General features: G+C 44.3%; 1 protein-coding gene across 2 annotated transcripts in view; it reads left to right on the top strand.

The window, feature by feature from the left end:
* The window catches only part of LOC102368497 (very-long-chain 3-oxoacyl-CoA reductase-like), a 78,112-nt gene extending 62,812 nt beyond the window's left edge, over positions 1 to 15,300 (top strand). For both annotated transcript variants that reach the window (XM_025195081.1, XM_006038551.2), the window contains 3 exons: positions 6,345 to 6,391; positions 7,288 to 7,363; positions 14,400 to 15,300. In XM_025195081.1, the coding sequence (XP_025050866.1) occupies positions 6,345 to 6,391; positions 7,288 to 7,363; positions 14,400 to 14,454 (178 nt within the window). In that variant the 3' untranslated portion in view covers positions 14,455 to 15,300. The remainder of the gene's footprint in view (positions 1 to 6,344; positions 6,392 to 7,287; positions 7,364 to 14,399) is intronic.
* The last annotated feature ends 1,711 nt before the right edge of the window (positions 15,301 to 17,011 follow it).

Consider the following 17,011-nt stretch of genomic DNA (forward strand, 5'->3'; position numbering starts at 1 on the left):
GAGAGCCTTGTCCTGCCCCTCACTTAGGAACACTGAAGCAAAGAACTCATTGAGGAGTTCAGCATTGTCCCCCCTGTCTGTCACCAATTGCTCTTGCCCATTTAGTAGGGGTCCTATTCCACCCTGGGCCTTCCTTTTACTCTCTATACCTAAAAAACCAATTTTTTTGTTATCCTTTACTTGGGATGCCATCCTCAGCTCCATGGTAGCTTTGGCCTGTCTAACTGCCTCGCTACAAGTGTGAGCAGAGGAGGTATACTTCTCTTTGGTAATCTCTCCCCGTTTCCACTTTTTATATGCTCCCCTTTTAGTCCGCAGGCTGCCCTGGATTTCTCTGATCAGCCAAGGAAGCCTCCTGGCCCCCTTCCCTCTTTTTCCTTGCATCGGGATCGTCTCCCTCTGTGCCCGAAGGATCATTTCCTTAAGGCACAGCCACCCTTCCTGGGCTCCCATCTCTTCAAAACTCCTACTCTGCAGTGCGTCCTTGACTAATCGCCTGAGTTCATTGAAATCAGCTTTCCTAAAGTCTAGCACTTTCACCCTACTAGTTACCTTACCCACTCGACGTCTTATGGTGAATTCTGTTATTTGGTGATCACTGTCCCCCAGGTGACTACCAATCTGTAGGTCCCCTACCATATCATCCCCCATTGCCAATACCAGGTCCAGTAAGGCATTCCCCCTAGTGGGACCGTGTACCTCCTGTGTCAGGTGGAGGTCCTGTACGCAGGATAGGAACGTGCGTGAACGGTGGGACTTTGCTGTCTGTTTCCCCCAGGGTAGTTTAGGTCCCCCATGACTACCACCTCCTTAGTTTTTATGGTCTCTGAGAGCTGCCTCAAGGGCCCCAAATCTACTTCTTCCCCTTGGTGTGGGGGTCTGTAGGAGACCCCTACCACCAAATTCCTTTCTCCTTGCCCCCCATGTAACACCCCACAATCCTACTTTCTCCTCCTTCGATTCTGTCTTGATGAGGGTTGAAGTATATTGCTCATTGACATAGAGCGCAACCCTTCCCCCTTTCCTCCCTACCCTGTCCTTTCTGTACAGCCTATAACCCCCAATATGTACCGCCCAGTCGTGGGAAGAATCCCACCAGGTTTCAGATAGCCCTACTAAGTCGTAGGTGTTTTCTGCAAGCAGGAGTGCTAGCCCAGAGGTGGGCTGTGGCAGTGGGTTGGACTCTGCACCCTGCTATCGGTGCCTTGGGAGCCAGTGGCAGCAGGCACGTGGCATTGCATGCAGTAGCCAGCTCCCGAGGCACCAGTAGCAGGGTGCAGAGCTCAGCTCACAGCGGCAGCCTGCCTCTGCCCCACGCACAAATCTGGGGGGCATGTGGGGCCTCTCCCAAGGTGTGCACAGTGGTGGGAGTCTCCTTATGCCCCTGGACGAGCTGCCTGGGCTTCCAAGTGTCATATGACCTGCTCCTGCTTCTGCCTCGCTCCCTCGCTCACTGTGGGGACCTTGATCTTCCTCTTCCCCTTTCCCGACTTACTTGCTGTGGTAGGCAGTGCTTTGCACACTATCTGGCTGCAATCCTGGCCACCTGCAGGCTCTGTCTGTCTGTGTGTTTGGGTTGCCCTGCCCTGCCCTGCCTTGCAGCCCTCTGTGCTGCCCTGTGCTTTGGGGAGCTAAGCCCCATTGGCCCCAGCCTTTCATTGCTTATAGCTGTGCCTGCCTGCTGCACATGTGCAGGTAAAGTATCGTATTTTTCATGGAATATTCACGGAACTACCATTGCTCTTGGCAAATGGGTCTCAGTAGTTCCGTGAATATTCCATGAAAAATGATGCTTTACTTGCGCATGTACCGCAAATTTTCGACAAGAAATCCACGACTTTCTCAAGGCAAATCATAAGGACAGGTTAGTGCAGCCTATCTCAGTAATATGCGTGATATTGTCAATGGCATGCAGTCTCCTCAGTGCTGACTTTCAAGTGAGCATAAGGCACTGACTTTTTTTTTTTTTTTTTTTTTTTAGGGGTGGGTCCTGAGATGATGATGCCTCTGTGCCTTTCTCAGAGGCACAACTCAGTGTGGGCAGCAACAGTGACGTGGTTGGGCACCCTGTATCAGCCCCTGCCCCCCACAGATTTGGGGGGGCACATGTTTGCTTTTGGGGGTTTTTTCTTCCCCCTCCCCCAGCAGCTTCTTAAATGAGCCACCCACGGCTGTGTCCCACTTCCTGCCCCATCTGTTCCCTCACTGTGGGGGCTTCAATCTGAACACCGCCCCCCCATCCCACTCGGACTTATTTGCAGGCAGCTCAGGGAGCTGTTCTCCACCACTGCCTAGGGCTGTAGTCCTGGCTGTATGCATGTCTGCATGTGCATACATGCACATGGCACTGCCTGCATCCCGTTCCCTGCAGCCCTTACAGCTGGAACTCTGCCAGCCTGTAAGGGAAAACCCAGAGTCCCACAGTTTTACATGGTGAACAAAAAACCTGGATCCCTGCACAATACTGGGAATCTGGGATAAATGCTGTCCCAGAGTCCTGCAGCCTGGGACCAGGTCTTGATGTTCCCATCTTGCCCAAATAAGGATGGGTAGTCACCTGCCATGGGCAGGAAGTTTATCCGGCTCAAATGAGCTCAACAAGGTACTTATCGAGCTTCATCTTGAACACCTCCAAAGATGGTGACTGCACCACCTCTTCTGGGAGTGTTCCAGATTCTGGTAACCCTTACAGAAAGTGAGTTGGTTTTTTGTTTTTGTTTTTTTTTTTTTTCTTATGTTCAGCCTAAACTTACTCTATTAGCTTGTGCCCATTGGTCCTTGTCCTCCCCTGAGGTGCCTTCCTGAAGAGTTGCCTCCTCTAGATCTTGGTTCTCACTTCTGACATACTTGTTGGGCAGCTATCAAGTCACCACTCCAGTCTTCTCTTACTCAGACTGATCCAGGGCCAGTCTCGAGGCCCATAATCATACAGGTGGCCCTTCTTTTTACCCTCTTAAGCTTATCCACATCCTTCCTGAAGTGCGGTGCCTAGAACTGGACACAGTACTCCAGCTGTGGCCTCACCAGCACCGAACAGAGGTAGAAGCATGTCCCTGGATCTGTTGGCAACTCATTGGCTGTTGCACACCACCGTTCTATTTGCCATACTGGTGACTTCATCTCACTTGGCTCATGTTCCTCTTCTGGTCAGTGGTACCCCCTGCAGATCCCCTGCCCCTGTACCACCACCCATCATGTAGTCATGGTGTAGGTGCTTCCTACCCAGATGAAGAACCTTGCACCCTGTTAAACCTCATTTGATTCTGTTCTGCCCACAAAACCAATCTGTCAAGGTCATCCTGGATTTATACCCTATCCTCTGGTTTGCTTGCATTTCCCCACACCTTAGTATCATCTGCAAACTTAGTGTACAGTAGCAGTGTTGCTGGGTGAGAAAATGAGGCTTGAGAGAGGAGTTTTGCCACTTCTATTCCTACTCCACACAGAGTATATAAGATTTGAGAATGGAAAGGAAGCTGGCTGTTGCTAGTGTTCCCCAAAGTTGTGAAAGAACTTGGCTCCCCCATTCCCCAGAAGATGCTGCTACATGCTTGATGGGGAATAAACTTGGGGGGTACACTGACTTGACCTGGGAGCTGCTTTCTTTTTTTCTTCAGAACATTTGAGGAAGAAAAAGAGCAGAATGGCCCACAAACTGCTCTTTCATGACTTTCTATTAAGGAGAAAGCAGAAGAGTCTCTGAACTTACCTTTTCCATCTGTGGGGAAAATGAGGACAATGTAGCGCGCCCCCCTCCCAGTCCCCCTGGTTTAAAAAAAAACAAACAAACAAAGATACCATCACTCCTATTCTACCACTTGGTGGGGGGTGGGGGGGGATGAAAAAAAAGACATGTCTAGCTTTGGGGCTGGGAGGTAGTTTTAATTTATCTTGGGGCCTGAGGACAGCCCAGAATATATCAACAGAAGTGTAGGAATAAGAGCTGCATCTTTGTTTTGGCTTTAAACCTGCATGAAGGACAGAAATGAGTATGCAGGGAAATTCCTTTTAGTGGACTGGTGTAAAGGGGATGTAGCTCTTTGTAGCACTTGTAACTACAAACCAACTCTATACATTTCCTTCCCATATTTCCAGGTGGTACATCAAGGCCTCTAACCGTAGACCTACTGAGAGATTTTAAATTTGCGTTCTGGTGGGCAAACTAGCTTTTTGAATCCAGGGGCTCTTAGCTGAGAGGAGCCTCTGAAGGGTTGGGAAAACTGTTCCTGTTGTATGCCTCATCTGAAGTCCCCAGTCTTCTCTGCTTGTTCTATTGAGTGACAGCTACTCTTGTTGGTTTTTAAGATTTCTGTTTAAAGAACAAAAAACTTGAAAGTCATGTAAACATTCCTAGTAAGAAAAAACAAGTAAAGAATAATTTGTACTGTACATAAAATCATTGAGTTCAGCATTTCTCTGAAAAATACTTAAATGACATGTAGGAAGTCTTAGTTCCTGTCTTGAGGAGCATATGATTTAAATTAGTCTTATAGGTTTAATCAAGGATCACACAGTGTGGGAAGACCAAGCAATAATGACTTTTAAACAGAAACTTTTAAAATGGAGAACTTGCTAGCCTAGATTGAAAAGGTTGAGGAGGTGGGGTTATGAAGATGGTGAGGGAAAGATGCAACATGTTGACTCTTTTTTTTTTTTTCAGTGAAGGGGGGGGGGTTCTTTCAGATTTCTCTGTGGTGAGGAAGTCACCTTAAATGCATTGGGGGTGGTTCTTTCAGATGTCTCTGTGGTGAGGAAGTCACCTTAAATGCATCAAACTAAACATCCAAGTCGGGTCAGCTTAGAAGATGATCAAACTACATTATCATGTTAGGTTTTCCCTTTGCTTTATTCTTTTTTTGTTTAGAATATTTTGTTGGGGAAATGAATTGTGTGATAATGTATAATATGGGACTTAAGATCAGTAATGAAATAGGAGCACGTTAGTTCTTGAGCAAAGAGGACAGTGTCCCTTTGCAGAACTACAATCCCATCTAGCTAAATGGATCACACCTTTTATACATGGCTGGTTGCAAGTTAGTGGGCTCTTGTGCACATATTGTTCTAAAGAAACTGGAATGAGCACTTGAAACCAGCTCCCAATTCACTCATTAGTCAAACATCAGCAGCCCTGTTGATGGTACATAACTGCCATAAGTGAACTTCAGGGGAGATGATGGCTTCTGTTTTGAGTATCACTAGCAAGACTTGTAATAGGATGCTTCAAAAGAAAATTTGTAGCTGCCCAGTCATGATGTTCAGCAATTCCTAAGAACTAGCTGTGCAAGATTTATGGAATAAAGGCTGATTAGGGAATTGGGCTAAGACTCCCAGTCCAGTTTGTTTAATACAGTAATCTTTTGGGGCCCAGGTACTAAGACTGTACTTTGCCATAGAGTTGAACAATGGTGGGAGGGGGAAAAAAGCAGCTGCTCTTATGTGAATTTTAAAGGTAAAATTTCATTATCTAGATCAGGGACTCCCAAACAATGGCATTCATATCCCTGGGAGTACACAAGACGTCTTGGGGCATCTGCAGGAGAATTGTGTAATGGCAGATTTAATTTTCATGATTGGCATTTAAGGGGTTAAAAATAAAATGTATGCTGGTAGGTATGAAAGGGGGTATGTAATGAGAGAGTTTGAGGGAGGGAGGTGGGGGCAGTCATCTAAGGAGGTAAGGGGTTGGGGTGGGGGCAGACACCAGGGGTAGGCAGGTAGAAGGCAAGTGGTGGGGGGGGCAAGGTACAGGGGCCAATACCCACTCCTCACAACAGTGGAGTGGAACGTGAATTTGTGATGACCTTCAATTTTACATATAGTAAATTGCAACGGTTTATAGTTGACATGTATAGAACCTAATTATTGGAGGTGGGTGTATATCACCTTGGATTCAGGTAAATATGGTAAATGGGAGAGCTAATCTAGTTCATAAAGAGATCATTAGGCAGCAGTATAATGATAGCTGCTGTTCGGTGACAAAGAATTGCTAAAAGGGCACTATAGAGCACAACACAGAAATAAGTATTAAATTTGTACAGGCATTTAGTCAAACTCTATCCATTTCCCCCCCCCCCCCCCCCCCCCCACCCCACACCCCCTCTCTAACCAGCTGACTCCAAGCTCTTATTTCTCATACTTCCAAAGTTTCTTGTGCAGACATGAGAAAAACAGATGCTTCTAATTCTTTTATTAAAAAACCTTTAGAAAAACAAGAGTCATACATCACATGTGGGGAATTGATTTGAAGGGCTGCTTTGTCAGAAGGTTCATTACTAGCCTACTAATGACCACACCATTTTTGGATGTTGTCAAGGTAACTAATGGGTTTTCTCTTCTTTTTTTAGTGGTCACAGGTGCCACAGATGGAATTGGAAAAGCCTATGCAGAAGAGGTAAAGTTTTTTGTTTTATTTTGTGTTTTGTTTTTTTCTTTAAAATTACACTTGAGTACAGATACAGACAAATACAGATTATATCTGTCTCGGACGGCCAGGGCCGACTCAAGTTACGCTTGTACGTTAGGGCGGGCTGGTGAATGGAGAGGCAGACACAACTTATTGGTTGTAAAAAACTTTTACCTGCGCCGCTTGCAGTCACGACGCAGGTGGTCCGGTCGTCGGAACAACCACACAAGTTGTTCCAGCTGGCGGGGCCCAAGCCAGTTAATCCGTCCGCAATTCGAAGCCAGTGGGGAAAGGGGTACATCTGGGGTTGCGCTCGGTGACGGGAAGAAAGATCGATAGGTGATCAGTCTATCGATCGGCAGCTGCAAGTCAGATAACTTCAGAGGCACTCTGCAGCATGCTCAAAGCTCTTCGACTTGGGCGGAAGTTGTGTGGAATTTTAAACGGCCAGCGAGCCAATTGCTAGCCACCACATGTGAATAATTTAGCACTGGCCAATAGCGGGGCACAAATTTGCATCTGAATAGCGGGAACTCTTTGCACCGTGCATTTCTGTGCTGCAAAGAAGAAATGCATCTTGCAAAGAAAACTGTAAATTGGCGGGAACTCTCTCCCACTCGCGGGTTCTCAATTGCAGCAGAACACTCTGCCGTGCAAAGGAGCTCTCATGTGGCCAGGAAATTCCATAGTGCCAAGGCACAAAAATCACTGGGTTGTGACAATATCCACACAAGTGCACTAGCATAATGCCATCCTAGTAGTATTAGTTTTTCTGACTTCCTGTTCCTGGTCGATTTATATCCTGCATTATGTTTCATGGTAACTTTTTAGTGACCTGGAATGTAGTTGTGATTTGGTTGACTTTGTATCTCTTTGTTTTGCAGTTAGCAAGGTGTGGAATGAAAATAGCTCTTATCAGCAGATCTCAAGAAAAACTAGATCAGGTTGCCAGTCAAATAAGTAAGTATTTAACTACCATTTTTGACTGACTAAATTTTTATTTCAAGATGAACGTAGCACAGTTAAAACGCAAATGATCTTGGGCTCACTAATTCTACATGAATACAATTTTGTAAGTGTTAATGGCAATTTTATCACTTTACATTTTTCAGACAAATGTAATTTTGGTCTTGCCGGTGTTAATTCTAGAATGAGGTGTTATAAAACTGTTTTTCTCTCTGCCAGAATTCTTAGAGGTATTACCTGAGTGATATATATTTTGTTAATTTTTTAAAAAATTTATTTATCTTTTAAGGATCTGACCACTATTGCACTTTTTTCCATGTGAAAAGAACTAAGATTCTAGTGTCCCATCTTTCCTCTGTAGTTCACCTAATTGCTCTGAAACTCACTAGAAAACTATGCATCTGATTTCATTGGTAGTTTCTTTATTACTTCTACTTCAGCGGTTTTAACTTGTAAACCTTTTAAGTCCAGTGATCCATGTGGGGCCAGTAGAATTCCACAAGATGGAATCCTTTGTTTCCTGTGTGCTTTTCTTTAAGTGTAGGAAATCATTTGGTGTTTGACTAAAGTTGTTAAACTTGTGAGATTAAATTTAAGTTTTAAAAGTGACAGAATAAAGACCTGATGCAGCCTTAATTTGTTCTTTGTCTTTATGCATTCATACAGCTTTTAATTGCACAATTTTTAGAATCTTTTTCATGATATTCCTTCCTCTATTCTTACACAAGTTGGATAGTCCTTATTGAGTTAAATGGGGTTATTTTATCCATCTCTGCCAATCTCCTGCATTGTTTCCAACAGAAGTTGGAAAGTAAACCAGGTAAACTGCAGAAAGATCAGTTCTTGGTTAAGGCATACCATGATAGTGGGAACAAACATTACAGGCATACCCACCCTTTGAAATTCTAAAAATGGCCAAAGCACTCTAAAATTGGCCTTGTTGCCTTAAATCATAACTCATGACATCACATTTTGAAGCGCCTTTGTTGTGTATGAACTCTGGAGTGGGAAACCCACAAGTCCTACCACAGTCTCCCAGTTCCAGGATGCTCCAGTAGAGGAGCAGTTGGGGCCTATATGTCTGTCTATATGGAAATTATCCTTTTTCTTTTTTAATGCTTCATAGCCCGTGTCCTAAATCTCTCCACCTTAAAGGCATAGTATCTATAGCTGTCTATACCAGAGGGGTTAGTGTAATAGTGGGTAAGTTGCAAGAAGCAGACTAGGTCCTAGCTTGTCCATGCAGATTACATTTTTTACATGCACTTGGGATGCATGTACAAGATCAGAACTTGTTTTGAATAATAGGCCCTATTGGTACTGAATCGGCTTTTAAATGGCTTCTTGCTCCCCTGAGCTCAAGTCCTGGAATGAGAGTTTCAACCTGTATATTGTGTTCTTGGCTACAGCGTTCTGGTCTTACAGCCTCCTCAAGTCTTGTGCAAATCTGGCCTGGAAAAGACTGACCTGGCTGGCAGCTGCCCAGGAAACCAGGCAACATGTAGCTGCACAGTTGCCTGTCCCCTTCATGGCACTTATTCTTGCTAAAGTGGGAATGGGGTACTGCATTGAGAGTACAAAGCTGTTGCATCCTTCTAGGCAGTTGGCTTAATCTACAGTCATCCTTGCTAGATAAGCAGCTACATCCTTCTCAAGAGCCCTTCACAGCTGTACTACCTTTTCTAGGATGCAGTGGCAGGGCCCTCTCGGGGGCGTCGCGCCCCCTTCGGGCTGCGGCGGCTGCCACTGGGCCTAGCCCCATGGTATTGGCAGGGCCCCCCCACACGCACACAATCCTGAACCCAGCCCAGCCCATGCCTGCTCCAGACTCAGCTTGGTGGAGTGGACCAGCTGGAACCTGCACTCGCATCCCTGACCCCAGCCTGCCCTGTACCTGCTCCAGACTCGCTTGCCCACACTGAGCAGTGGGCAGCCAGGCAGAAGCTGTTGCTTGGTGCAAGGGAAAAGCAGCCCCACCCCTTTGCTGCAGCTTGGTCCTCCTTGCTGCAGCTGCCCTGAGCCCATGCCTGGGCTGCCCTGTGGCTACTCTCTGCTGTTCTGCTGGGTGGCTTTGAAGTGGCAGTGGTGGTGGCAGAGAGGAGTTGCATGGCAGCCTGGGCACAAGTTCTGGGCCGCTACAGCAAGAAGGGCCCAGTAGCAGCAAGGGAGAGCGGCCACTCTTCCCTCAGGCCAAGCAGCAGCTTCTGCTTGGTGTGGGTGGGTAGTCTGGAGCAGGTGTGGGATGGGTTGGGGCTGTGCACATGGGTTCTGGCTAGTCTGCTCTTGCCAGTGCGAGTCTGGAGCGGGTGTGGGGAAGGCCAGGGGCCATGCGCTGTTGGCAGTGGCAGAGAGGAACTGCAGGGTGCATGGGGTCTGGGCTCTTGTGGAGGAAAGAGGTGTGGAAGGGGGTGCTGTCCAGCCCGTGGCAGCTCCCCAGAACTGCTTGTGTGGCCAGTGGACCCAAATAACTCCCTACCATTGCCCTAGGCTAAGCAAAAGCTAACTCCTTAGGAAGAAGCCCAAGAAAGTTGGATATCATCTTCAACACTGTTCAGATTAGAGTAGTAAAATTTCTGGGGAACAGAACTTCCAGTATTAGGAAGCAGATCCTTAAAGATCAGCTGGAGAAGCTTGAAAAGCCATATTACATTGGACTAGTATATGGTTTAAGTGGCACTCGGTGTACTTGATCCTGCATAACAGTCTGACTGTCGTGACTATGAGGGGTCTTTCTGTCTGCGAGCACTGGGAGTTCCACGTGCTGTCCAGATAAAGATCAAGGATTGTTCATTAAGAATAGCAAGGTTTTTCAGCAATGGTATGGATAATGGCCACTCTAACCTTTTTAAGATACAAGTCTCATTGAGGTCTTGGGCTTGTGTCCCAGCTCCAAAGAAGAAATTCCTAAAATTCCTTCTTGCCCTCGGAGACAGCCGTTTAAGTACTGCCCACAGCAGAAGTCCTTGAAACCCTGAGGAAGGAGGAATATGGGAGACCCTCTCTTGGCTACCTACAACCCTGGTGTTTCAGGAATATATCAGTTTGACATAAGAATCTAGCTGTTTCTTTTGCCAGCAGATTGTAGTCAGAAATCTTTATGCAGAGGTAATTTCTTGATTTATTGATCACATAATCATCAGCTGGAGGCCACCTTACATATTTCCTTTGGGTGGGGTGGGTGGGGACTGAGACAGAAATGCAAAGCTTTCTTGCCTTATTTGGGGATTTAACATAAAACATGCTCATGACAGCCGTGGTAATAGACTACATCACCGGCCAAAAGAGACCCAACTCTTCTGTCAGAAAGTGGTGACAGTTGTGTTTTGTTACCACATGACCCCAATAGCCCTACATCTCCCCTTTTCTTCAGAGCACAGTGAGAGACTATTTGGGCAGAAATGTTTAGAAAGCCTCCAGTAGTTCTAAAAGACTTCTCCAGGGTGTCCTTCTGGCATTGAGGGTACCTTCAAGTGAACTTGCTTGCCAGCTTCACAGGAGGCTAATCTAGGCTTCCTATCTGTTATCTTTTTGATCCTGTAGTCTGCTGTACACCTATCCCAGAAAGGGTTATTCTCAAATCTTGCACAAAACTTCTGTTTAAGATGGGTTCTGACTTCATTTATATATTTTCACCTCCCTGCTTTCTTTTTTAAGATGTCGCAGGTTAGATTTTTTTGCGCTATTTTTTCCAGATAAACCCATTTAGAGAGAACCACGTACATCTTATCTTCAGTAAATGCCACAAAATCAAAGGTATTTTAAGGGACAGCCACATCAAATTCCTGTGAGTATAAGATCTGCTAGGTGTATGGGCTGGGAGCGACCCGAGCCCTTTTTCGTGCTGCACGCGGGCTGTGGCCAGCAGCCCAGGCACGCTGGATCGGAGAGGGAGGGAGACGAGCTGGAATTAGGCACAAACGCTTAGTGGTAGTTTTAAAGATTGTTTACTTACACCGAGGTGGCAGTGGTGTAGGCTGGAAAACTTGCTTGAGTTGCGGTTACAGACACAGACAACATGGACGGTCGCGTGGAGTTTGCTAGGCTCCACGGAACAGAGCTCCGGATGCTCTGGGTGAGCGCGCCACCAAAATCGGAATCGGAGATACGTCTTATAAAATTTGCGCTCGAAGGCGGGAAGAGGTGGGCGATGGATCAGGTCGCCAAGCTCCTCTGAATCTCACACAGGGTTTCTATTACCCTGCCGTGTATCCAGAGTCCCCACGAGATGGATGTGGAGTCCTCTTCGGCTTGGGCGGAAACTGCTCAAGCCTCTTATACGGCTAACAGGCCAATTGTTAGCCGCCACGTGGGAATAATTTAAAACTAGCCAATAGCGGGGAACGAATTTGCATGTGGGTGGTGGGGACTCTTTTGCACCGTGCATTTCTCTTGCAATTTGAGCAATGCACCCTGCAAAAGAAGCTGCAAAGAGGTGGGAAACTAGTCCCTGCACCGGGGTTCTCCTCTGCAATAGGAAACTCTCCCATGCAACGAAGCTGTAACCTGGCGGGGATAATTCTGGTGCCGAAGCACACACAAAATCATGCCTTTGGGTCATGACACTAGGTTTTGGCCAAGAGTTTTCTGTTTGTTTGTGTTTTTTCTCCTGGAGAGACATGCTTATTCCACTCCAAGCTCATGTAGTCTTTGTAACCTGCCTGACTAATGTTATATAACACACTTTTTCTGGCTAGATATCAGGAAGCACTACTTCACAGTCAGGATCTGGAACCAGCTTCCAGGCGAAGTAGGAGCCAGCACCACCTTGGGGGTCTTTAAAAGGAGGCTTGACAATTACCTAGCTGGTGTCATATGAGCCCAGTATTCGTTCCTGCCGGACAGGGGGTCGGACTAGATGATCTGCTAAGGCCCCTTCCAGCCCTACATCTATGAACCTATGAATGCTAATCTTGAACCACAAGGGGCCTGATCTTGAAGTTCTCTGAACTCAAAACTAACTGCAGTTAATGAGTTATATTATGAACACGTAAACTCTTTAAAAAGCCTTGATTGATGTATGAGACCACTACATTTCTTAAGCTGAGTGCCCAAAATTAGTGCGCACTTACCGTTTTGGACCTAGGATCCTTTGCTTCAATCCCCTATTGTTTAAAATAGGGTGTTATGAAGCGGAGTATGTGGAAATATCAAGGGACTATAGTGTTTGACAAATGAGAACTTAATGCAAAATTCACTTAATACAGAATTATGGTATGGGGTAAAATGCATATTGAATGAAGAAGATAAGATAATATTGCATAAATTATTCAGAGATTGTAGCCCATTGTGTACATTGAATGAGCCCTTTGGAAAAAGTGATACTGTAAAGGTTTGTTTTTTGTTAATAGTGTGTGGTTTTTTTTTGTTTGTTTGTTTGTTTTTTTGTTTTTTTTTTTTTTTTTAAATCAAGTTAACTTTAATGAACCTGGAATGTCACACGTCTCTCAACAGGCTTCTTAAATAGATGCATAGTATAGTATGTATTGAAGTATGAATTATAGTGCCTATTGTGTAGTTAAACATGTCTTAACAAGCTTATGGGATAGGGAGGTAGGAAGAAAATGTCATCTTTATTCACAAAACGTGGATACTTCTGTCACTAGTTAAAAGCAGTGGTTCTCAGCCTTTTTAGACTCCAGGCATATATTCCTGCATAGACTTGAGGCACCCTTCAGAAAATGCTTGCTTAGTTTTAAGTTTGTTTTTGATTTATAGAAAAATAATAGAGTAGTCTATGGATGCAGCTGTGGATTTCTATTTGAAATTGCTGGGTTTATCTTGTGAATCACTTTTATAAACCTAGCAGTACTAACATTGTGTGGCGCATGCTGTGACACTCCTGAAAGGATCTCAAGACATCCCAGGATGTGGCACCCTGGTTTAGAATTGCTGATTGATTGGTGTCTACAGGTTCGGAAATAATACAGCAGGGCAGTGAAGCAGTAATTTAGTAGCAAATGTTCCAGAAGAAACTTTACATTACATGGTATGCATTATAGTGTTATGCATACATAGTTACATGCATAGTACCAGATGTGTTGGTCCAAGTTTGACTTGAAAGCAAAAGCTTGAATGACTGCATGTTGCCATTGGGAGCATTGTAAATGGACTTGAGAGGTACTGAGTTGTGGTGATTCATCTCCTGGGGGTTGAAATACCAAGAAACTAATGAAAACTAGTCAAACAGGCAAAACCATTTTGGGGGAGTTTTGCCTTCAGGGGCATTGTCAAAAGAAGAGTTTGGTATGCGTACACGTTTCTAGCTGGTGGCTTCCTTTTGGGCAGGCTGGGGTGAGTGCTGCATGATATTAAATGAGGCAAGAAGAAAGGGGCCATTAGAAGGTAGAGAGTGGTCTAGAGTACAGTACTTCATGGTTCGATTTGTTCTCTCCGTGGATGATAACCATTCTGAGTTTGATTCTTTACAGGTTGCTCATGGCACTAGATAAGAGGTTGTTCAAACTGGGTCTATGAGAATTCATTCTGTCTAGCAATGAATTCAAGTTACCAAGGTTTTGTCAACCTGTACTCAAGAAATGGCATGACTGGAACAACAAATGTTTCTTTACTGCTAATACTGAATGTAGTATTGAACAAAAATATCAAATCTTTTTAAGGAGTTTATTCTTCCAGAAAGTAGAATCTTTTGTTTCTTGGCTGCTTTTAATTGCATAATCAAATTCATCTTTTTTTAATCTTTTGCTTCAGGATTCCAATAAACCATTCTGTACCACAGCCAGTTTTGCCACAACCTAAACTTAATCTTTTGTTTTGATTACTACTTCCACAAGGGTCCTGAACTCATTTTTACATTCTTTATGTAACTGTTAAACAGCAGAAACTTCTTGACCTGGTTCTCAAATGTTCCTTATGGCAGCTAGATCTTGATAGCCCAAGTTTTTTGTTGCAGGGTTTGGATTTGCTGTCTCAAGAGATGATCACCCAAATCGCTAACTTTTTTGTTTGGTTTTTTTTTTTTTTTTTTACACGAGAAGCAGTAAGGTACTAGTCCATTTCTCTTCTGTTGCAGGAAAAAAATCTGGATCCTGCTGCCAGTATCAAGCACTTCACTATTCACTGGATAAGCAGGCTCCTCTCAACTCTTTCTGGTTTCTCAAGCAACAGCATTCCTTAAGAGGAGGAAATTTGGCAAACTGTCTTCATCGCAAGGCTTTTGGTGAACTTGCAGACCCATCACGTTGCCCTGACCCTAGTTCCTGCTCTTTTTATTTGTCCCTAGGTCATTCCTGAATCCAACTCCTGACCTTTAATGTGATCTCTGCTGCTTGGCTTGGGCTTCATGAACCTAGGCTGACTTGCAGCTTCCTGATTCTGGTCCCTTGACATTTTGCTTGTTCTGAAGAAGGCCTATAGTTGGGTGGGAACAAGGAGCTCTTTAACTAGAAATGGAGGATTTAGGAGGATGTTGGTACACTTATTGGTAACAGCTGACTCTGCCTATGAAAGGCCAGTGTGTTCCTAGGATACATCCAGAGTTATTTTCAGTAGAAGTAGGGAAGCATCTCTTTCTTCCCCTGTGTACAATTTACTCATCTTCAAAAAGACCAACTCAAACTGACATGGGTACAGGGAGAAGATCTAGGATGCTCAAGGAAATGATCAGTCTTTCAGTTATTTCCTTGTGTGTTAGAGCTTTGTCTGTCTGGAAAACCAAGGCTGAAAGAAGATATGACTGTGCTTATAAATGCATCATGGTAAATACGAAGTCAGTAAAAGCTGTTTTAAGCTAAAGGAGAACAGTAACACAGGAACAAATGGGTATAATCTGACCATAAATCTAGGCTGGAAATGAAAAGCTTCCTAAATATTGGAGCACTGGGGTTAATAAACAGCTTTTAGTTAGAGTATTGAGGGTAAAAAAAAAACAAACAAAAACAACAACAACAAAAAACCCCAAACGGGGGCGGAGGAGGGGGACCAAACCTATTGCTGCTACTATGGAGCATGATTTTATTATTATTATTATTATTATTATTATTATTATTATTATTTTATTTTTTTTACATAAAATTCCCCTTCTTCCATAACCTTAAGGTCCCACCAAAGGAGGGGGCTGAATTTCACGATGACAAAAGTTTCTTCCAGTCCGTGCACTACTGTGAAACATGCTAGCATTAATAGCACAATACCGTACTGTGTTGACCTGGTGAGATCAACTAGGTTTTGTAAATCTAATGGTGGAAAACTTGTTAATTTGAAGATTTCCAAACTAGATTGGACAAGGCACTCCAAGAGCAGGGGGCAGCAATCTTCCTTCAGCAAATGAAAAACCTTTTTGATTTCAGTGACTTGGATCTCTGGGATTTCACAGGTCTGCTTACGTATGTGGACTTCAGCCTATTGTCAGTATTTAGTGAGTAAAGTCCATGTTATTCCCACCAGCCCTGCCAAGTCGGATCGCTATATAAAATTTAATAATAAACCTCTCCAGAAGAATCACTTTGATAAATAACATTTGTTTCTCAGGGATAAATTGATGATAAGCAGCACAATTAATCCTAGTTTCTTCTTATCTTGCACAGATATTATCCAAATGTACTATTCTGAATTTTAATAACTTTTTGGAAGAGAAGATACAGATTTTTTTTTTTCTTGCACTGGTGCTGCAAAAATCTTTTTTAAATAAAACATCTCGTACATATGATTGAAAACGCATTGAAAGTGCACAGTGAAACACAAAATACAGCTAACATTGGTTTAAAGATTGTGCTTATATTGCATCCTTCTCTAAAGCCTGTGCAACATTCCTGTTGCTTAGGTGGAAGTCCATTGAATTGTGTGCCATTGAAGTGCTATACAATGCACTTACTCACAGATCTGCGTGTGACTCTGGGCAGGCAGCTGCCATTTAGTGAAGCTAAAAATAATATCCCAAAGACTGAGGAAACATTTCTCTCCCTTTTTTTTTTTTTTTTTTTTTTTTTTTTTTTTTTTTAGACAGGAGTCTAAAGGGACCACCTTACTTCAGAACTTTATGACCAGATTTCAGTAGTTTATTAAAACAGTTGAAATCTGTAGAAATTGGACATTTATAATTGGTCTTTATTTGTCAAACACAAGATGTGGTCAGTGTTTGTATTCAGTTATTTTAGCAAGGAGGGATGTGGACAAGCCCTGGGGGAGAGCAGGTGAGGGGGCTCAGTTCCAGGAGTGTGGGAGGCTTGATGAGGATGGGCTGCTGGTAGCCTTACCCAAACAGTCCTTGGCTCTGCTGCTGCTATACATGTCTTTCAAGCAAACATTAAGGTACAATTCTATCACTTATTACAGAATGTGATTACACAGTAGCATAATTAGGGGTGAGTGAAAGGAGCACCAGATGCCAACTGAGAGGTGCCAGAATTTGTCTATCGCCTCTAGAGTCCATGCCTCCAGTGAGAGCAGCTTTGTGGTGTTACTCTTGCAGTGGGGATGGGCAAAGCATGCAGGGTGGTGGTGGTGGCGGCAGCAGCCAGGAACTATTTTTGGGGGAGCTCCTGGAATGGATAACACTCCTGCACTGTTCTCCCTGTTCTTTGAAACATACCTCTTCAACCAGTCTTCCACAGGGCTTGCCCAGGGTGCAAACACTGCTTGTTACAAGTCTGACTAAAGAAAGTGGTCCCATTTAATTTCAGCAGG

Source organism: Alligator sinensis, unplaced genomic scaffold, assembly GCF_000455745.1.
Source record: "Alligator sinensis unplaced genomic scaffold, ASM45574v1 scaffold1742_1, whole genome shotgun sequence".
Taxonomy (NCBI): Eukaryota; Metazoa; Chordata; order Crocodylia; family Alligatoridae; genus Alligator; species Alligator sinensis.